The sequence below is a fragment of the Anabrus simplex genome, chromosome 5 (genome assembly GCF_040414725.1).
Source record: "Anabrus simplex isolate iqAnaSimp1 chromosome 5, ASM4041472v1, whole genome shotgun sequence".
NCBI classification, from domain to species: Eukaryota; Metazoa; Arthropoda; class Insecta; order Orthoptera; family Tettigoniidae; genus Anabrus; species Anabrus simplex.
In genome coordinates, this window is record NC_090269.1 from 19,884,579 (window position 1) to 19,907,592 (window position 23,014).

General features: G+C 40.3%; 1 protein-coding gene across 1 annotated transcript in view; it reads right to left on the reverse strand.

The window, feature by feature from the left end:
* The window catches only part of LOC136874332 (cell adhesion molecule Dscam2), a 1,095,748-nt gene that overhangs the window by 197,771 nt on the left and 874,963 nt on the right, over positions 1-23,014 (reverse strand). Inside the window, exon 10 of the mRNA XM_068227756.1 lies at positions 2,925-3,209. Coding sequence (XP_068083857.1) covers positions 2,925-3,209 — 285 coding nt within the window. The remainder of the gene's footprint in view (positions 1-2,924; positions 3,210-23,014) is intronic.

The following is a 23,014-nucleotide window of genomic DNA, read 5'->3' on the forward strand; positions in this document are numbered from 1 at the left end:
ACTTGTATTTCTGCAGGTGTTACAGCAGGAGATGCGGTGTCATCGGCATTCTGCAATTTTGTCACCCGGGTAACCAGAGTACATCTTTGTGAGCAAAGTCTTGCCAGATTGAAAAGGCCTCCATCAAAATGAAATTTAATCTCCATGCCTAAGTTGTTTGCAGATGATTCATGCAGCATGGCAGCCATGTACAGTGCAAAGAATGTAGGAGCAAGCACACAGCCTTGTTTCAATCCATGAGCGATTGGGAACGAATCTGATACTGAGTTACCATGAAGAACCTGTCCAGACATGCCATCATGAAGAGCTTGAACCAATTCTACATAATGGTCAGGACATCCAAATTGTCTCAATACTTTCCACATAGCAGATCTTGGTACTGAATCAAAGGCTTTTTCCAGATAATAGAAAATTAAATACAGAGGCTGCTGTTGCTCTCTGTATTTGTCATGGATTTGTCTAGCACAGAAGATCATATCTGTTGTGCCTCTGGAGGTTCAGAAACTACATTGAGACTCAGGCAAAATCCTCTCTGAGATAACATGAAGCTGGTTTAATAGAATTCTTGAGAGAATTTTACCTGCAATTAACAAAAGCAATATACCACGGTAGTTCCCACATACGCTACAATCGCCTTTCTTGAAGATACTGATGATGGTTGCATTCTTCAAGTTGTCAGGTACTATTATACAGACTGATCAATTATCAATATAAAAGCCTTATATTTTCAGATAGCATGATTCCTTAGGATCACTACAGTATAAATACTAGTGATTTACAAATTTAACTTTAGGAGTAGGCATCTTAAAGCCTCCATGGCTCAGGCGGCAGCATGTCGGCCTCTCACCACTGGATTCTGTGGCTCAAATCCCGGTCACTCCATGTCAGATTTGTGCTGGACAAAGCAGAGGCAGGACAGGTTTTTCTCCGGGTACTCTGGTTTTTCCTGTCATCTTTCATTCCAGCAACACTCTCCAGCATCATTTCATTTCATCTGTCAGTCACTAATAATTACTCCAGAGGAGTGTGACAGGCCTCGGCATCCGGCACAATTCTTATCCTCACCGCTAGATGGGGCTTCATTCATTCCATTCCTGACCCGGTCAAATGACTGGAACAGGCTGTTGATTTTCATTTTCAGTAGGCATCTTGAAATTTCGCACAAGAGATCAAGTTATTCATGTGAGTGCATCTTATTACAGTCTCATAAATGCTACATACTCTCCACTGGTGGAAATTTTGAAAATGTGTTATAAGCCACTTTTGCATTTCAAGTTGAAAACAGTGCAGGTGGTTATGGATTTCTTTAGAGAAATTTGACACTACCATGTCTTAGAAAATGAATGTTTCCTCCTGGGATACTCTGTATAACTAGTAATATTTACTTTAGAAGCATATTTCTTTCAGTTGTCTTAGAATGACTTATTGTATTTGTCCACCACACTGTATCAGTTTTGGCAAGTAACTGTTAAAGCATTCTGTTCATTGTCAATGTGTTTTGGTGAAACATACTAAATTTTTGGAATCCTTCCACTGCACAATTACTACCACATATTATGGTAGCTTTTAGGGCAACCTGGTCATATTATACCGTACCTTTTCATTTCAATGATTCTTTTCTATTTCAAGAAACTAATTAGATAAAGAACATTATGAAAATCTTCACTAGTGTTGATAACATTGTCTTTGTCATAGTTAAAATGTTTTAAAATTAAGTTATTTGTGAGGAAAGGCTTGTATGTAATTGATTTTGGAATACCATATTAGATGGAAAAAAAATTGAAGTTTCTTCTTTGTTCATTATGTTTCAAGTAAGAGAATAGCTTGCCACAATACATTTTTGAAATTTGCAGGAAAAATAATTTTCTGATAAACTTTAGGAGAAAAATTAATAGAATAATATTAAAGATTAGTTTGAAAATATCTGAAAATATTGAAATTGATAAATGCAATGGGCAATGGATTTATATGTAGATCAATCATATCCAGTGAATAAACATTTATTCAAAAAGGGGTTCAAATATAGACCTACTGTGCAAGTCTGTTCCATCATTTAAATTATGGTACCTAACTACAAGGGCGTTCATCGATTACAAGTAATTACTGGTTTACATTTATAATATTTGGTATTTTGGCAAAAGAAAATGGGTATTCTACTTTACTTGGTGATAAAATGCTGCAAGAAGCACTTTTACTTGTGAGGGATGCTAAAAATAATGATAATACAAAACTTTAAATAGTCTAAGTATACAATATAACAGTAGGATTTACTAGGAATATAAGAACACATAGTAAAAAGTACACTAAAGGCCAAAAGAGTAAACATGCAAGAAAGATTGATGAGAAGAAGAAGATAAATAAAGTTAATATATAATAATGAACAACTAAGGATGGTGCAACAATTTTTTACCTTGTGAAACAAACCTGGGGGATTCCAGTCACCGGTGCATTCCCATGTGCCAAAGCAACGTAAAGACACGGCGGTTTCTTGGATCAAAAGTTAGGGAAACAAAAGTATACAAATGGTTTGATATAGATAAGGAGCGGTTACCTTTTACCTGCAGCTTTGTTGTGTACCTAACCTCTGCGGCCGCGTTGGAGGCTACGCATGTGTAATCTCCCGAGTGGGTGGAATCAAGGCTAGAAATGCTGAGGAGACTAGAATAATGGTCAAGAGCCGACACGTTCACTCCCAGGTGAGAAGAGAGCGTGCCGCCATCTTTGAGCCATGTGATGGCGAACGGGGGATCGCCTTGGCGCACTCCGCACACCAAGCGTGTGCGCATCCCCTCGAAAAGCCCGTCTTGGAAGGAAAAAGGCTCAATTATAGGAGGAACTGGAAGAATTAGAAGAAGAATAAAAACATGAGAGCAGAAAAAGAATAGAAAAATAAGAGTTGCATGGACACAGAGATTGCTGTTTACCATTGACCATAAGCTGCTGCGTGTGTGATACCTCTGCCGCAAGGTTGCGGGCGACGCACGAATAGTTGCCATTGTGATCTGGAGACAAACTTTCAATCAAGAGAATGCTATTGAACTGATCCACTTGAGTGATGGATACCCTCTGTGCAGACTCGAGTGGACGACCGTCCTTTAGCCAGCTGATGGTCAACGGAAGATCCCCCTTGGTCACGGAACACGTCAGGCTAGCACGTTCACCAACGTGCTGGGTTCTGTCAGAGGTAAATGGGCTAAGTTTGGGAGGAACTGGAATTAATAAGAAGAAAGAACAGCAATTCAAGCACAATAATTCATTTATATTTGCTCTTGGTTAAAAATATGAAAAAGTCCCAAAAAGTCACATTGATTCTGTAGACCATCTCAGAAACATTGGGCAATATATACACACCACAAAAAAGTTTGGAATATCAAGGATGTAATGCAATACAAATAAAATATAGGATTGTACAGTTTTTATTTGTGTCCTTTTTAAATGTTTGTATATTTTTTATTTTGGATTAATAAGTATTATAAATACAGGGATCTTTGTAATTCGGCATTGTGCTGTTCTTATCCTAAACAAACAAGCAAACAAACAAACAAACAAACAAACAAACAAACAAACAAACAAACAAACAAACAAACAAACAAACAAACAAACAAACAAACAAATAATGAAGTTACAGAGTGTTGTTTATTGTATCACAGAGATACACAACTGCAAATGTGAACTTTTACAAACTGGAAATTTTTCTTCCAATATCTAACACAAATAACATTAATAAAGAAAAAGGTTACAATTTGGTTTTTATTTTTGTTTTAAGTGAAGATTGTCCTTCCTTCACTCTACCTTAGTACTGTATATGACCTCCTCTGGCACTGTTCAGGTCTCTAATATGCTGTGGCATGCTTGCGATTAGTATATTAACGTCACCTTAACACCTTCACTCCTGTAGGGGAGTATGGAGTTCGGTGCTCGTTCAGGGTAGCACGCTCCAATATGCTTGTGATTTTGGAGACCAGAAGAGTTCTACCTAGAAATTTCTTTTCTTCCAGTAGATGGCTTGAGTGCATCAACACTGTACAACCCTCCCTCTGTGTTCTTTTATCCACTGTTTTCAAGCCAATTTGGATGCTTCTCAAACCAAGTGAAATAGCAAGTGATGGCAGTTATGTAGTAGATAAAACTTCAAACACAAGTAAATTTTGTAGTAAGAAAGTGATTCTGGAAGAATAAATACGGTACGTGATTTTATATAATAATGATTCAGGTGATGTTTTGATAGCTTCAGATAGTGAAAGTGAGTGTGATTATGTGTGCAGGGAAAGTGTAGGAAGGTAAGTAGTAATCTGGACAGGAACAATGGTCCTGAGTCTCCTTGCTATCGTACAAAAGTATGTCTAGTAAATCGTTAAATTTCCTAATTTTCATGCAGAAATTAGTTTGATCACTGATAGAAGAGATAGCGAATATCAGCATCCAGTCTTCATATTCAGCATCACAGCCACTATCTCCTACACATACCTCAACATCACCACCCCCAACCACAATGAATGAAGTACATCCTCGTAGAGCTCCTGCCATTCAAACTGGATAGAAAGAGAAAAGATAACACAATACAACACTTTCCAGCAATACGAAAGGATAGAAAACCTATAAGAAAATGCCAAGTTTACCTCTAAAGGAAAATTATTAATGAATCCAGATGGTTTTGCCGGAAATGCAGAGTATGACTTCATCCAGAGTTGTGTAATGTACAGTATCACACAATGAAGACTTACAAGTACCCTTCCTGAAGGTATGTTCAATTTAATTCATTTTTGTACTTAGGTTGTAGAGAAATTTGAATTACAATGCCCTAATATAGAAATCAGCTGTCAAATAAGTGGCTTTTTAAAAATGGCTACGCCCCAGCAGTGGCAAGCTTCTCAGGCATCTGGTAGTGAAAGTGTTAAGGAAGAAGTTTTTATTCCATCTGGGCATATCTAAGGAGATCTGATACTGATTGTGGATGATCAAAAGTAGCCATTTTCAACCTGTCCCATGCATACTCAATGCAGTTCCTGTTTGATAAATTATCTGGTCAGTTCACATAGTTGGTACCCCTACTCTTTCATAAAGTTTCTCACTGATGCATCTTGATAAGGGTTAGCATTGTTGTTCTCCAAAATGAATGCAAGGTGGTATTCGTCCCCAAAGGGTTGTACAAATTGTCGAAGAATTTCATTGGTACCCACTGGGCTGTTAACATTGCTCGAATTGTTATCAAAGGGCATGCATAATTCCAGCCTGAAACATTATCCACCACCTCCAAATCTACGGATCTCTTGAACATGTGGTTCTTTAAATATCCACACCCTTTGTTGTCATGTATCTGGCCTATGAGATATCCGTGTTCCATCTGCAAACATTACATTAGACCATTCATCCAACCCCCAGTTAAGATGTTGGCTGCTCCATCTTCTCCTCTCAGCATGATGATTCTTCAGTGAAACATGTCGAATCAATCAAAATGACCTTAATTGGGCACTATCCAGCGAATTGTATAAATTTTATCTAGATACACAGATCCCAGTTGCCCTCAAGAGGTCATCTCATAGTTGTTGAGTAGTTGAAGTTGTTCTCCTCTGCACTGTTATGTGGATATACCGATCTTGACGTAGCATTGTCACGCTTGATCAACCTTCCCTCAGTCTATCAGTAACATCATTGATTTCACAGTACCTTTTCCACATCTTTGACGCTGCACTTTGGGTAATGCGTGATATTGCTGTTTGTGTACTTTCACTCTGAGTAAATGCCACAATTCTGGCTCAGTTGAACTGGGAAATAAGTACTTAACATGAAAAATACTGCACTGTATACACTACTACCATTCACCTGAAATGGCATAGTTTACCCCAGGTTCAACACAGACCATAGGCAGCAACATCCATTGTATTGTAAACAAGCAACTGAATTCCTTGTGTGTATGCAGTACTCTCTACCACTTACACACGCTGTACCCTGTAATGTACATAATCTCACAGACTTCCAAACTCTTTTTGAGGTGTGTATTAAAATTGGAGAATTTTTAACTGATTTATTCTTAATCTTAACTTCCTAATCCTGCATCATACCTTGGGAATTATAGAAAATCTTCAAATATTTTATGATGAGTAATGATTTTTACAGGACAGTTTCAACTAAGACGGCAAGTGAAGCATAAGCACGAACAAAGGTCTACGTTACATTTCACGACTTTAGTGAAAACACGCTCTAAAGCTGTTGTTGCCTGCTGAGTTGGGATGCTTAGTATAATAAAACATAGACCCTTGTTCCATAACAGTGATAATGCAGTTTTCTAATATATATATGAGGGTTGGGGCAAAAGTCATGGCAACTATTTTTTTTTCTTGAAGATACCAGTCCGTTTGGAAAATGTCACCTGTTGGTCACATTAGCAATGTCCTTTCGTGTTGCAAACCGCTTACCACGTAGTGGTTCCTTAATCTTTCGAATGAGATCTAAGTCACAGGGTGAAATGTTGGGAGAGTACGGTGGGTGCTCCGATTCTTCCCATCCCCAACGTCGCAATAGCTGCCCTACACACTCTGCTTTATGTGGTTTTGCATTGTTGTGCAGGATTATTGCACTGTCCACAAGATCCGGACGTTTCTCCCGAACGCCACGTTGTACCTGTCATACCAGGAAGTCCCTGTAGTACTGTGCAGTCACTGTTCTGCCATGTGGAACAAAGTGGCAAACAATGACACCCCTGACATCGTATGTGACTATCACCATCAATTTGACTTTGGAAGGATTCTGATGGACCTTCTGCCTCCTTGGTGATCCAGCATGTCGCCACTCCACGGACTGACGTTTCAGTTCTGGTTTGTATGCCCTGGCCCAAAATTCATCAATGGCGATTATTCGTGACAAGAATTGATCGCCGTCCTGTTGCCAACGTGCAAGGTGGTTGGAGCATATTGCATAGGGCAACCACCTTTGAACTTCCGTTAGTGCAATGCGATTTTGCGCAATTGCAGTTCATTACACAATATCCTGCAGACGGTGCATTTCTCAATGCCACTTGCCCTCTCTAACTCCAGTAGCGTCCATCATCTGTCTTCATCCAGGAGCTGTTCGATGACGGCACGTGCCACGTCGGTCTGCACAATGACAGGTCGTCCCAAACGTTGCTCATTACTGGTTGACACACATCCTTGCTGAAACTTTCCTACCCACCGTGCTACTGTATGGTATGGTAGGGCATTATTCCCAAGGGCTTCCACCAATTCACTGTGACATTCCATCGCATTTCTCCCATGGAGAACGGCTATTTTGATGTAAGCGCGCTGCTCAAAACGGGTTACTTCCATCTTGCCCGACACTCACCAACTGACTGATTTCACAGCCCTCGCTGCGCTACTACCAGCTATCACAGAGCCATCTGTTGTTCTGCGTAGAACTTGCACACGACACATACACATTTGTGATCGTTCATATATCTACAAGAAAAAAATAGTTGCCATGACTTTTGCCCCAATCCTCGTATATATATTACATACATAGGGCTTTATTTTTAACTCTTGACCAATGATAGAGCATTTCCTTCTCCACTGTCAGGCATGCAATAGCACCAGTTCTGTCCTTGAAAGCCAGTCTGTAGCCTGTGCTGGTGAGTGCTCAATCAAGGAGTGTTCAATTGAGCATTGAATTCCTGGATCGTTTATTTGCAAAGATGCTTTCATAACAGTAGTGCATCTTCGTCTATAAAAAAGTAATTTAAATACAAATCACCTCATTGAATGTGCACTGAATTTGTTTGGAACTTTCCTATGAAGTGCCACCTTCTAGAACAGCAATTCACAATATTGTAAATAAATTTGACAGAACTGGCTCAGTGGAAAAAAAAAAACAAAACAAAACAAAACACACAAATTAAGAGTTTTAACAGGGGAAAAGTTAAGTGAAATTTGGAAATTTGTGCGATCAGAAACAATTACAGTGGAAGAATTCACTTGCGTCAGTCAGAATGTGTTTTCCAGATATAACACACGAAGGACGACACTTCCAGCATCTGTTTTAAGGTAAGATTGTATGTTCATGTTTGTGGATGGTTCATGTTTGTGGGTTACTGTAGTCACGTCCTAGCTCGTGAACCATGGGCAACGGCTGAGTGGCCTAGTAAGTGGTCCTGAGAGTCGGGATACCAGTTGCTATGGAATGGGAGTGGGCATCTTGGACATATTCTGAGTCGTGGCCCTCCTTGCGCTCAGGCGGCCAGGACTACACAATTCACCGGTGGTCCATAACCCGTTAGAGGAGAGATCCTCACTTGGACTATGTGCAAGTAGGGCAGCATCCTGCTTCATGAATTTACCGAGCTCAGAACACTTTAAGCAAGCCTCGGACCTATGGGAGTAATGGAGTCCCACTCCCATTTGACAGGCGAGGGACTCCTTGGAAACAACTTGGCGAACGAAATGGAATTCGATGGGGAGCTATCAATATTAATGGGGCTTATGGAAGAAAGAAGGTAGAACTTGCTGAGTCAGCAAAGAGGATGCATCTGGATGTGCTAGGAGTAAGTGATATTCGGGTAAGGGGAGATAAGGAGGAAGAGATAGGAGATTATAAAGTGTACTTGGCGGGTGTTAGAAAGGGAAGGGCAGAGTCTGGGGTAGGGCTCTTTATCAGGAATACCATTGCACGCAACATAGTTTCTGTTAGGCACGTAAGTGAGCGAATGATGTGGGTAGATTTGTCAGTGGGAGGAATTAGGACAAGAATTGTGTCCGTGTATTCACCATGTGAGGGTGCAGATGAGGATGAAGTTGACAAGTTTATGAAGCATTGAGTGACATCGTGATCAGGGTAAACAGCAAGGATAGAATAGTGCTAATGGGCGATTTCAATGCGAGAGTTGGGAATAGAACTGAAGGATACGAAAGGGTGATTGGTAAATGTGGGAAAGATATGGAAGCTAATGGGAATGGGAAGCGTTTGCTGGACTTCTGTGCAAGTATGGGTTTAGCTGTTACAAATACATTCTTCAAGCATAAGGCTATTCACCGCTGCACATGGGAGGCTAGGGGTACCAGATCCATAATAGACTATATCTTAACAGACTTTGAATTCAGGAAATCTTTTAGGAATGTACGAGTTTTTCGGGGATTTTTTGATGATACAGACCATTATCTGATCTGTAGTGAACTAAGTATCTCTAGGCCTAGGGTAGAGAAAGTGAAATCTGTCTGCAAACGAATAAGGGTAGAAAATCTCCAGGATGAGGAAATTAGACAGAAGTACATGGATATGATTAGTGAGAAGTTTCGAACAGTAGACAGTAAGCAGGTTCAGGATATAGAAAGTGAATGGGTGGCATACAGGGATGCTGTAGTAGAAACAGCAAGGGAATGCCTAGGAACAACTGTGTGTAAAGATGGGAAAAGGCGAACATCTTGGTGGAATGATGAAGTGAGAGCAGCCTGCAAACGTAAAAAGAAGGCTTATCAGAAATGGCTCCAAACAAGGGCCGAGGCAGACAGGTATTTGTACGTAGATGAAAGAAACAGAGCGAAACAAATAGTTGTTGAATCCAAAAAGAAGTCATGGGAAGATTTTGGTAATAACCTGGAAAGGCTAGGTCAAGCAGCAGGGAAACCTTTCTGGACAGTAATAAAGAATCTTAGAAAGGGAGGGAAAAAGGAAATGAACAGTGTTTTGAGTAATTCAGGTGAACTCATAACAGATCCCAGGGAATCACTGGAGCGGTGGAGGGAATATTTTGAACATCTTCTCAATGTAAAAGGAAATCATCATGGTGGTGTTGCAAACAGTCAAGCTCATGGGGAGGAGGAAAATGATGTTGGTGAAATTATGCTTGAGGAAGTGGAAAGGATAGTAAATAAACTCCATTGTCATAAGGCAGCAGGAATAGATGAAATTAGACCTGAAATGGTGAAGTATAGTGGGAAGGCAGGGATGAAATGGCTTCATAGAGTAGTAAAATTAGCGTGGAGTGTTGGTAAGGTACCTTCAGATTGGACAAAAGCAGTAATTGCACCAATCTATAAGCAAGGGAACAGGAAGGATTGCAACAACTATCGAGGTATCTCATTGATTAGTATACCAGGCAAAGTATTCACAGGCATCTTGGAAGGGAGGGTGCGATCAGTCGTTGAGAGGAAGTTGGATGAAAACCAGTGTGGTTTCAGACCACAGAGAGGCTGTCAGGATCAGATTTTCAGTATGTGCCAGGTAATTGAAAAATGCTACGAGAGGAATAGGCAGTTGTGTTTATGTTTCGTAGATCTAGAGAAAGCATATGACAGGGTACCGAGGGAAAAGATGTTCGCTATACTGGAGGACTATGGAGTTAAAGGTAGATTATTAAAATCAATCAAAGGCATTTATGTTGACAATTGGGCTTCAGTGAGAATTGATGGTAGAATGAGTTCTTGGTTCAAGGTACTTACAGGAGTTAGACAAGGCTGTAATCTTTCACCTTTGCTGCTTGTAGTTTACATGGATCATATGCTGAAAGGTATAAAATGGCAGGGAGAGATTCAGTTAGGTGAAAATGTAGTAAGCAGCCTGGCCTATGCTGACGACTTGGTCTTAATGGCAGACTGTGCCGAAAGCCTGCAGTCTAACATCTTGGAACTTGAAAATAGGTGCAATGAGTATGGTATGAAAATTAGCCTCTTGAAGACTAAATTGATGTCAGTAGGTAAGAAATCCAACAGAATTGAATGTCAGATTGGTGATACAAAGCTAGAACAGGTCGATAATTTCAAGTATTTAGGTTGTGTGTTCTCCCAGGATGGTAATATAGTAAGTGAGATTGAATCAAGGTGTAGTAAAGCTAATGCAGTGAGCTCGCAGTTGCGATCAGCAGTATTCTGTAAGAAGGAAGTCAGCTCCCAGACAAAACTATCTTTACATCGGTCTGTTTTCAGACCAACTTTGCTTTATGGGAGCGAAAGCTGGGTGGACTCAGGATATCTTATTCATAAGTTAGAAGTAACAGACATGAAAGTAGCAAGAATTATTGCTGGTACAAACAGGTGGGAACAATGGCAGGAGGGAACTCGGAATGAGGAGATGAAGGCTAATTTAGGAATGAACTCGATGGATGAAGCTGTACGCATAAACCGGCTTCGGTGGTGGGGTCATATGAGGCGAATGGAGGAGGATAGGTTACCTAGGAGAATAATGGACTCTGTTATGGAGGGTAAGAGAAGTAGAGGGAGACCAAGGCGACGATGGTTGGACTCTGTTTCTAATGATTTAAAGATAAGAGGTATAGAACTAAATGAGGCCACAACACTAGTTGCAAATCGAGGATTGTGGCGACGTTTAGTAAATTCTCAGAGGCTTGCAGACTGAACGCTGAAAGGCATAACAGTCTATAATGATAATGTATGTATGTATGTATTGTATGTATACACAGGATATGAAACAGGGTGTCCGAGAGTGCATGTTGCATGCACTTTTGGTGGTAGAGAGGCAAACACATCAGTCAAGTGTTAAAAAATGAAGCCCTGTATATTCTTATTTAAAACTGAATGAAATAAATATTGCCTGCTCATTATTAACTTATGTTTAATACTGAAAGTAATTTACATGTGAAAATATATTGAAACCCAAACCTTTGAAGGAAAATATCTTGGTATAATGCTACATTCCTCAGCAATTTTACCTTGTTTGCTAATATAAGCCTTTCCACTATCCCGTAGACATTTTCGCTTGACATCCTTCACTTTGATCACTCTTTCTTCTGTCCGTGGTCATCTTTATGACACTTGGTGGTAGGTGCACACAATCATTGCTATTATCAGATTGCATGTGCATTGATAATGAGAAAAACTCACTTTTCAAAGACAGATTGACATTGGCTGGGTATTGTAGAACAGACAGTCATCGTGACTGTTGTAACTTGGCTCCAGGAAATTAGACTCATTACTTTCATGTTTGAGATAGACCTTTGTTCCACCACTGTCAAAGCACATTTTTCTTAATTTTTTCTGAATAGTGATGTCACCTAAGTGTGTAGGTAGATGGAGGAGGCATCGTAGACTTTTATTCTGCAAATTACTCAGTTTTTATAAAAGTGTAACATAGACCCTTGTTCACGGTTATGCTAATTTACAAAAGGTAGAAAAGGCAGTCTTCAGAGTTATGCTAATGAGCTCTTTCTTAGAAAAACTTTTGTATTCTAATTTCCTTAAAAAAAAAAAAAAAAAAAAAGAAAGAAAAAAATAAGAAAAGAAGAAAACATTTGGAGTTATGACCCAGGCTAATAATGTGCACTACCTTGACAATGAAAGTCACAAACTTTGTTCATTGGTACTAACAATTTCCTTACATGCCACAGGCATAGTGGTATCAAAAATTTTTGTCTGTGGTAACCTGTAAATTAAGGAAGTTGATGGTTCTGCAATGAATCATCTTTCTCCCTAAATTACTCTTCAATATAAAGAACTTAGAAGTTACATGACTGGGAGAGTGCACTGGATTCATTGTAATTTAGCCTTGCCCCATAGAAATAGGTACTTTCTTTTCAAGACTTGCATTAGTTGAAATGTTACCATCAAGCATTCACCCAATCACAAGTGTTCAGCAAATGTGAGGCAAACAAGGGAGATGCAGAAGGGTTTTTTACTTGATCTGTACAACTGCTGAAGGCTGGTGTGCTGCTGTTTTGTTAGCATTGTTTGGATGCTCTGCTCTTGTACATTTAATTAAAGAATTTTTAAAATCCAAATTTGATAGCTAGTTGTCTGTAAGATTGTCAGAAAGGTACTGCTATTTTACAGGCAAAAATTTAAAATGTTGTATCCTATAATTTAATATGCCACATGTTTCTAGATGGTCTAAATTAATCAATGCCTTTTGAAGAAGCCTCTGGAGATTGTATGTCTGACTGATTTATAAAAAGAGCAGGCACATGATTATGCAAAACAGATATGATAAATCAAGGAAACTTGTCAGGCAGCCGTTAATCATTAGATGGTCATGAAGATTCACCTGGAATCAAACTGCATACAACATGAGAATTAGTAAATCAACTTTTCAATGTAACAAATCATCAGCCTTGAAGCATATTCTTTATCAAATGTCTTGAAATTGCAAACCACACTTCAAATGAACGAACATCCAAAACAAAATGAATTAAATATTATTTCATAGAGTGAAAGTTTGGAAATGCAGTATACACTATATGACTGAGACTATTACAATAGAGAGCATGATATCACAAGAGAGTTGAGGCATGATATGTATGAGAATGTCAGCTTGATAATTTCATGGAGAAGTCTCTGAAAATTCTTATTTATGAAGAGAGAAGTTGTTCTGAAGTTATCAGGTGATGGAATTTGAAAAAAAAAAGTTTTTTATTTGAAATGAGCATAACAGTGGGTGAGCAGAATAGGAGTATGTGTAGTGAATCTAGTCCAGCTGCAATGTCAGCCAAGGCCATAGCTGACAAGTCAGGAACCCCGAGTTTTGTAGGAACTATGACTGCGTTATCAGTCTAAGCTAAACATTTGTTGAAACCACAGATGTATAGCAGTCTGCTAAGAAAGCTATGGCTAGTAATAGGCCTAAGTGTTCTTTCCCCCAATGAGAGTTTATTTACAATTCATGTATGCACACAGAATTGACTTGTACTGTCAGGAGATAATTTCAAGTAAAATTCCCTGATAATCAAGCTGATTTATTAATTAGTTAACAAATTTTGGGAAATGGGAAGTGTTCACGGTAAGAAGTGACAACAACACACATTGATCACAGTAGTTCTTGATGCCATCAGGCATCACCTAGGAAATATCTTCAGCATCTTTCTCAGCAGTCAGGCATTTCTTATGGCTCTGTATGGGTGGACCTAAAATGACTTTAGTTAAACCCCCTTAAGTTTACTCAAATAGAGTAGAGACAATACGCGACACTTCCGGATTTAGCCTTGTTAAAATGGGAGACAGTTCACTAATGGCGCTTCTAGTGGTGTGACCTGGAAATTAGCGCTAAATTCAAATATCAATGGAAATGCATATACGGAAATGGATAAATAAATTACGTCTAGAAAGAAAGTGTTACTAAGATATTAACTTCAAAGTTGCTAAAGCAATTCTGGATAAATGAATGAAAAATTATTTAACAGGTTATTGTTTAAAGACTGAAATTAGACATATAATCAAGATGTGAAATGTACTGCTATGAATGGGCTTGATCTTTCATTTATGTATTACTTTTATAGCTTTAGTAGTCCTGCCTGAACTTTCACAGCTAGATTTGTCTTTTTTCTCATTTAAAAGCATTGTACCATCACAATAAGGCACTTGTCAATAAAAATATCGGCACATTCCTTACACGTATGATTCAATGAATTTACATTCAGCTGGACAATTTTCTTTTTAATTTGAAGCCTACTAACAGAAAGAAAATCTATAAATTTAGCCTCAAGAACATTTAATTTTCCCTATAAGCAATACTTGCCATTACATTACAGTAAAGCAAATTTTCATCATCATACACTGACTGACAGAGCAAATGCAACACCAAGAAGGAGTGGTCAGAACTTTATGCCAATTGCAGGGTAGACTGACGTCACTGAGGTATGCTCATGATGTGAAACGTGCCGCTGTGCTGCGCACGTAGCAAACGATAAATGGGACACGGCGTTGGCGAATGGCCCACTTCGTACCGTGATTTCTCAGCCAACAGTCATTGTAGAACATGTTGTCGTGTTCCACAGGACACGTGTATAGCTAAGAATGCCAGGCCGCCATCAACGGAGGCATTTCCAGCAGACAGACGACTTTACGAGGGGTATGGTGATCGGGCTGAGAAGGGCAGGTTGGTCGCTTCGTCAAATCGCAGCCGATACCCATAGGGATGTGTCCACGGTGCAGCGCCTGTGGCGAAGATGGTTGGCGCAGGGACATGTGGCACGTGCAAGGGGTCCAGGCGCAGCCCGAGTGACGTCAGCACGCGAGGATCAGCGCATCCACCGCCAAGCGGTGGCAGCCCCGCACACCACGTCAACCGCCATTCTTCAGCATGTGCAAGACACCCTGGCTGTTCCAATATCGACCAGAACAATTTCCCGTCGATTGGTTGAAGGAGGCCTGCACTCCCGGCGTCCGCTCAGAAGACTACCATTGACTCCACAGCATAGACGTGCACGCCTGGCATGGTGCCGGGCTAGAGCGACTTGGATGAGGCAATGGTGGAACGTCGTGTTCTCCGATGAGTCACGCTTCTGTTCTGTCAGTGATAGTCACCGCAGACGAGTGTGGCGTCGGCGTGGAGAAAGGTCAAATCCGGCAGTAACTGTGGAGCGCCCTACCGCTAGACAACGCGGCATCATGGTTTGGGGCGCTATTGCGTATGATTCCACGTCACCTCTAGTGCGTATTCAAGGCACATTAAATGCCCACCACTACGTGCAGCATGTGCTGCGGCCGGTGGCACTCCCGTACCTTCAGGGGCTGCCCAATGCTCTGTTTCAGCAGGATAATGCCCGCCCACACACTGCTCGCATCTCCCAACAGGCTCTACGAGGTGTACAGATGCTTCCGTGGCCAGCGTACTCTCCGGATCTCTCACCAATCGAACGCGTGTGGGATCTCATTGGACGCCGTTTGCAAACTCTGCCCCAGCCTCGTACGGACAACCAACTGTGGCAAATGGTTGACAGAGAATGGAGAACCATCCCTCAGGACACCATCCGCACTCTTATTGACTCTGTACCTCGACGTGTTTCTGCGTGCATCGCCGCTCGCGGTGGTCCTACATCCTACTGAGTCGATGCCGTGCGCATTGTGTAACCTTCATATCGGTTTGAAATAAACATCAATTATTCGTCCGTGCCGTCTCTGTTTTTTCCCCAACTTTCATCCCTTTCGAACCACTCCTTCTTGGTGTTGCATTTGCTGTCAGTCAGTGTATTTCAACAAAATATGTACCTACATTTCATAAATCACCCATATTTTCTTCAGTGCTTGACAACGCATTACGGCATTCCAAATGGGGTAACTTGGAACACAACCAGCTACACTCATATGCATATGCATTTTCCTGAATAAAATCAAAGCCCACAGATCACACATACAACAACACATCGGTATTGAAGGTTAACTGCTGCACTATACAATAAAATAAGATTATATTATTTTAAACCAGTTAAAACATGGGTTGCGGAGGTCAAAAATTTAGGAAGTACTATACAAATCTCTTTGCAATTGGAAGAATATATATGCAAACACAGTATTTACATACATTTTCTTGTCACGAGCAGGGGCGGCCGTACCTTATGTGCTGAGGTGCTGCAGCACATTGCATATTTCAAAATACTGTAAATTACTTTAATAAGGTTATCTAGTACAATCAAATACAGTGCATTGAAAAAGACATCAGTCAAAGAACAGGAAATCATTCATCTCCCCTCACAATCAGGTAAGTTGTCGTGTGTCCCACTCTGGAGGCTGTGCGTATACAGCTCAGCGAGAATTCGTTAATATTTTTGCCAGAAAGCAGGAACTCTGCCTATTGCGCATGCGTGCCCAACTCTTCCGATATGATGTGGAAAGAACAGCCAAGACATCACTTGCTAGCGATTCTTCGTTCGACCACATAGAGGCAGCACTGATCAGTGATCACACTTGCATTTCGACCAAAATAAGAGCGTGGCAGGTGGCACCCTCTGGATTCAGTGGTAGTATTAAGAGGGAATCGCTCAAAACAAACGGGAAAACAAAATACTGTAGAGGAAGGCATCAGCTGTTTCCGCCAGGTCTTTTATACTCCCAGCTTTCCCATTTCATAGTCACTTTTGTAAATCGATGAACGATAAAATTTGTACTTTTTACGTTGTCAAAATAAGGACACGATGTTTTGATTTTGTTTAATTACAAAATGCCTAGTTCATAAATGTCACTATAGCAACATAACATGTATTTTGCATTACTACGTTGCTGGTTTTATTTCAATGCTTTTGGTAACATTGAGAAGTTCTGTTTTTGCGCGCTCGCACAAAGTGTTTCTGAGTTCGTGAATGTTTTGTCATTGCAGGTGTTATTGTGTGCTTAATTAGTTTTGTATGAGGAATGTGTATATGTGTTGAGATTATTTGAGTGTTAGTTCAGAACGGAAAACTCAGTGGAGAGCCTCTTGAAAAAAGGATTTTCAACCAGAACTCTGGAAGAAAAAATTAAGAAGTTAGGTAGACCTACCCCAGATTTAGATATTGCTCAGAAAGGATCTCTAATAAAATTCCATACACTAGAAAATTTAATAGAAAAGTGTATAAAAACGATTGGGTGTGCGGATGCGAGATTAGGAATTCCCTTTTCTGTTTTCCGTGTTTGTGTTTTGGCAATAGTGACTCTTGGGGACAGTGGGTGTTAAAGATCTTGGACATCTAAATGCTTTAATTACGTAGGTGGTTTGAAAAGTTCTTGGAATGTACTAGAATTAAGTTTCTTACCTCGCTGGAACTGCTTTTATTTTTCAAGATAGTCTCCCTGTAGACTAATGCATTTGGTCCAGCGATGTTCCAATGCCTTGATCCCATCTCGAAAATGAGATTCCTCCAGGCCTGCAAAATACCTCTCCAATTCGGCTGTCATTTCTTCCCTTGTAGAAAATCTCCGTCCACCGAGGAAAATTTTCAGCTTGGGGAATAGATGAAAGTCTGATGGTGCCAAATCAGGCGAATAAGGTGGATGTGGCAACACTTCATACCCCAGTTCATGAAGTTTTGCAATGGCAATAACACTTGTGTGCGGCGGAGCGTTGTCCTGATGAAAGATGACCTTTTTCCTTGCCAAACTAGGCCTTGTTTCACGTATCTTTTCCTGTAATTGGTCTAGGAGGTTTGCATAGTATTGCCCTGTAATTGTTTGGCCAGTAGGAAGATAATCTATCAGCAGAATGCCTTTTGCATCCCAGAAAACTGAGGCCATGACCTTTCCGGCCAAACGCACTGCCTTTGCTTTCTTTGGTGGTGGTGAATCAGCATGTTTCCACTGCTTTGACTGCTGTTTTGTCTCTGGGGTATAGTAGTGGACCCAAGTTTCATCTGTAGTCACAAACCGGCACAAAAAATCTTGTTGGTTGCACTGAAAACGGGCCAGACTTTGTTCGGACATTTCCAATCTGGTGCGTTTATTGTCCAATGTCAAGAGCCGCGGCACCCATCTTGCGGATAATTTTTTTATACCCAATTCTTCGGTTAAAATATAATATACCCATTCAGAAGACATCCCTACAGCTTCAGCAATCTCCCGCACTTTCAGTTGACGATCCTCCATGACCATTTTATGCACTTTTGTGATAAATTCTGGGGTCGTATTTTTTTTGGCCGTCCACTACGCAAATCATCATCCAAGCTCTCCCGACCAAATTTAAACTCGCTGGTCCACTTGGCAACAGTTGAAAATGAAGGAGCAGAGTCCCTCAGTGTGTTCTGAAAGTCGGTATGAATTTCCTTTGCTTTCATACCTTGCTTTACAAAGTATTTAATCACTGCTCGAATCTCAGTTTTTTCCATTGTCACAAATCACTACGCGGGAACAACAACAAAGAGTCGTCACTACCACACTCCTGCAGCTAGAGCACTGACGCGCCACGTGTTCACTCACAAAGGATGTGTGATTATTGCGCGGGAACCTCGCTGCTCTAGCACTGACATCTAGCGGTGATTCCGAGAACTTTTCAAACCGTCCTCGTAAGAAGCATAATGACAATGAGAAACACATTAATAATTTAAACTTAAGTGCTTTAGGAAGAGTTAATATTGCAACATTTTTAAGCCGTGCTTATCACGAAGAAAAAGAAAAGCACAATCAACAAGTGGAAAAGAACAGGTATGTGCTATCAGGAATTGTAGACTGCATTAAGTTTTGCGGTGCGTTTGAATTAGCTTTAAGGGGACACGACGAAAGTGATGGTTCCGACAATCCTGGTGTTTTCTTGGGCCTAGTAGATTTAATTTCTAGCATAGACAGTGTAGTAAAGGAGCACATTGAATCTAATAGAGTTTTCAAAGGGACCTCAAAAACCATCCAGAATGAGCTGTTGGACTGCATGCTTGAGACCTGCAGAGAAGTGATAGCAGAGGAAATACAGCAAGCAGATTTTGTTAGTGTAATGGCCAATGAAACTACCGATATTTCAGAGCAGACACAGTTAGTGTTGGTATTTCGATATGAAAATGATGGTATTCCATACGAATGATTTTGGGGCTTCTTTAAACCAGAAGGTCAGGATGTGGATGCTCTTAAATCATGCATTTTAAGTGAAATGAACAACATGTTTAAAAGTACACCGCACAAAGTTATTGCGCAGGCATATGATGGTGCATCAGTAATGAGTGGTGGTAAAGGTGGAGTGCAAGCAAAGATAAAAGCCTACTATCCTAACGCACATTACATCCACTGCTATGCACACCAGCTGAATTTGACAATGGAACATGCTGCTTCGCAGAATCAGTCGGCTAGAGTGTTCTTCACTCACCTTTCAGCGTTCCCTGTTTTCTTTTCAAGGTCGCCGCAACGGATGTTTGCTTTAGCTGCAGTGGCAGCTCGAAGAATTCCAACAGGACCAGCGACTAGATGGAATTTCAGGTCGCACACCGTAAATGTGGTGTACGAACAAATTGATTCCATAAAAGAGTGTTTATTAATGTTGGAGAAAACCCCATCCTATAAAACTTGCCTTGAAGTAAACAGGCTTCGTCGCAGCTTAGAAGACGAGGAATTCATCTTTTGGCTATCATTTTTTCATAAATTGATGCCACATATGGACATTATGTACAACCAGTTGCAGTCAAGAACAGCTGATGCTGTAAAAATAAAATATGATGTGTCACACTTCATTCAAGTGATAAAGAACATAAGGGAATTGGTAGAAAACATTGCCAGTACTTCTGAAGGAACGTGTGCTTCAGAAAACAAGCACAGAAAACTATCATGTTGGCGTACTGATGCCAAGGAAGTGTGCAATAGAATAACACGCAAGGCCCATGATCGCTTCCAAACCTTGGATCACCTGGAAGGAGAAAAATTGTTAGAGTCCACCAACTTTGAAAGGTTTTCTAAAATGTTAAAAACATATCAGATGTAAGGTTTTTCAGGTGTTTGCTCTATTAACCAGCGTTTCATCTTAGGTCTGACACTAGACTCTTCAGAGTGGGATGTGTCAGACCCTACCCACTGACGCTGGGTGTATGCAGGTGAACTTATCAGAAGTCTATTTAAGAGGCACAGTCTGATAACTGCATACGGGAGATAAATCTCCACAATGGAATTATTGCCCGCCTAGCCTGGATAAAGAACTTGATGTGACTGTCCAGCCCTATAGCATGGTGGAAAAGAAAAGGCTCAGAACAGAGCTGTCGGTTCTGTATTGTAGACCAGATTTTAAGAATATTGGTGGGGCAGTTCCACTTCTACAGTTCATAATTTCTAATAATCTGCAAGGTACATTCTGCCAAATAACTAAGCTTCTGAAGTATTAGTAACAACACCCATGACTAGAGATGTTTCTCATCACTGAAGAGGATCAAGACCTTCCTGCGGAACACCATGTTACAAGAAAGACTAAGTGCCCTCGCAATGCTGTCCATTGAGAAGAAAATGGTCTCCAGCAAGGAGGGGTTCAACGCCAGCGTGATCGACAAATTCTGTAGCAAGAAGGAGCGATGTATGGACTTCATTTATCATCACTGAGTGAGTTTTTCTATATGTTTCTGAATCTTTTTTTACAACACACAACTGATTTCATGCACCAGCCGCCACTGGTCACGAGGGAAATGGAGGAAAGACCACGAATCCCTCTGCACTTCATAGTTATTGCAGCCAAACACAGCATATATCTTTCCACTCATACTGAGAGGAGATATAAAGGAATGACAAACACTACTATTTACTTATTTCAGCTTAATGCAAACACATAAATAACGCCAGAAACTTCAGAAACAAATACACATGCTCTTATGACAGAATCAGTAACTCCAGGTCACTCCGCTAGACAGAGCTCTAATCGCTGTCCCTCGATATCTCGCAGAGTGTCGCATATTGTCTCTACTGTATTTGGTTTACTGTTCTGCTTGCATTGAAACCTTGTTGATTCTCAGCATAGGATTAGATTTTGTGAATGCATTAATCAATCAATCAATCAATCAATCAATACTGATCTGCATTTAGGGCAGTCGCCCAGGTGGCAGATTCCCTATCTGTTGCTTTCCTAGCCTTATCCGAAATGATTTCAAAGAAATTGGAAATTTATTGAACATCTCCCTTGGTAAGTTATTCCAATCCCTAACTCCCCTTCCTATAAATGAATATTTGCCCCAGTTTGTCCTCTTGAATTCCAACTTTATCTTCATATTGTGATCTTTCCTACTTTTATAGACGCCATTCAAACCTATTCGTCTACTAATGTCATTCCACGCCATCTCTCCGCTGACAGCTCGGAACATACCACTTAGTCTAGCAGCTCTTCTTCTTTCTCTCAATTCTTCCCAACCCAAACATTGCAACATTTTTGTAACGCTACTCTTTTGTCGGAAATCACCCAGAACAAATCGAGCTGCTTTTCTTCGGATTTTTTCCAGTTCTTGAATCAGGTAATCCTGGTGAGGGTCCCATACACTGGAACCATACTCTAGTTGGGGTCTTACCAGAGACTTATATGCACTCTCCTTTACATCCTTACTACAACCCCTAAACACCCTCATAACCATGTGCAGAGATCGGTACCCTTTATTTACAATCCCATTTATGTGATTACCCCAGTGAAGATCTTTCCTTATATTAACACCTAGATACTTACAATGATCCCCAAAAGGAACTTTCACCCCATCAACGCAGTAATTAAAAGTGAGAGGACTTTTCCTATTTGTGAAACTCACAACCTGACTTTTAGCCCCGTTTATCAACATACCATTGCCTGCTGTCCATCTCACAATATTTTCGAGGTCACGTTGCAGTTGCTGACAATCTTGTAACTTATTTATCACTCTATAGAGAATAACATCATCCGCAAAAAGCCTTACCTCCGATTCCACTCCTTTCATATCATTTATATATATAAGAAAACATAAAGGTCCGATAACACTGCCCTGAGGAACTCCCCTCTCAACTATTACAGGGTCAGACAAAGCTTCACCTACTCTAACTCTCTGAGATCTATTTTCTAGAAATATAGCAACCCATTCAGTCACTCTTTTGTCTAGTCCAATTGCACTCATTTTTGCCAGTAGTCTCCCATGATCCACCCTATCAAATGCTTTAGACATGTCAATCGCGATACAGTCCATTTGACCTCCAGAATCCAAGATATCTGCTATATCTTGCTGGAATCCTACAAGTTGAGCTTCAGTGGAATAACCTTTCCTAAAACCGAATTGCCTTCTATCGAACCAGTTATTAATTTCACAAACATGTCTAATATAATCAGAAAGAATGCCTTCCAAAAGCTTACATACAATGCATGTCAAACTTACTGGCCTGTAATTTTCAGCTTTATGTCTATCACCCTTTCCTTTATACACAGGAGCTACTATAGCAACTCTCCATTCATCTGGTATAGCTCCTTCGGTCAAACAATAATCAAATAAGTACTTCAGATATGGTACTATATCCCAACCCATTGTCTTTAGTATATCCCCAGAAATCTGATCAATTCCAGCCGCTTTTCTAGTTTTCAACTTTTGTATCTTATTGTAAATGTCATTGTTATCATATGTAAATTTTATTACTTCTTTGGCCTTAGTCTCTTCCTCTATCTCGACATTATCCTTGTAACCAACAATCTTTACATACTGCTGACTGAATACTTCTGCCTTTTGAAGATCCTCACATACACACTCCCCTTGTTCATTAATTATTCCTGGAATGTCCTTCTTGGAACCTGTTTCTGCCTTAAAATACCTATACATACCCTTCCATTTTTCACTAAAATTTGTATGACTGCCAATTATGCTTGCCATCATGTTATCCTTAGCTGCCTTCTTTGCTAGATTCAATTTTCTAGTAAGTTCCTTCAATTTCTCCTTACTTCCACAGCCATTTCTAAC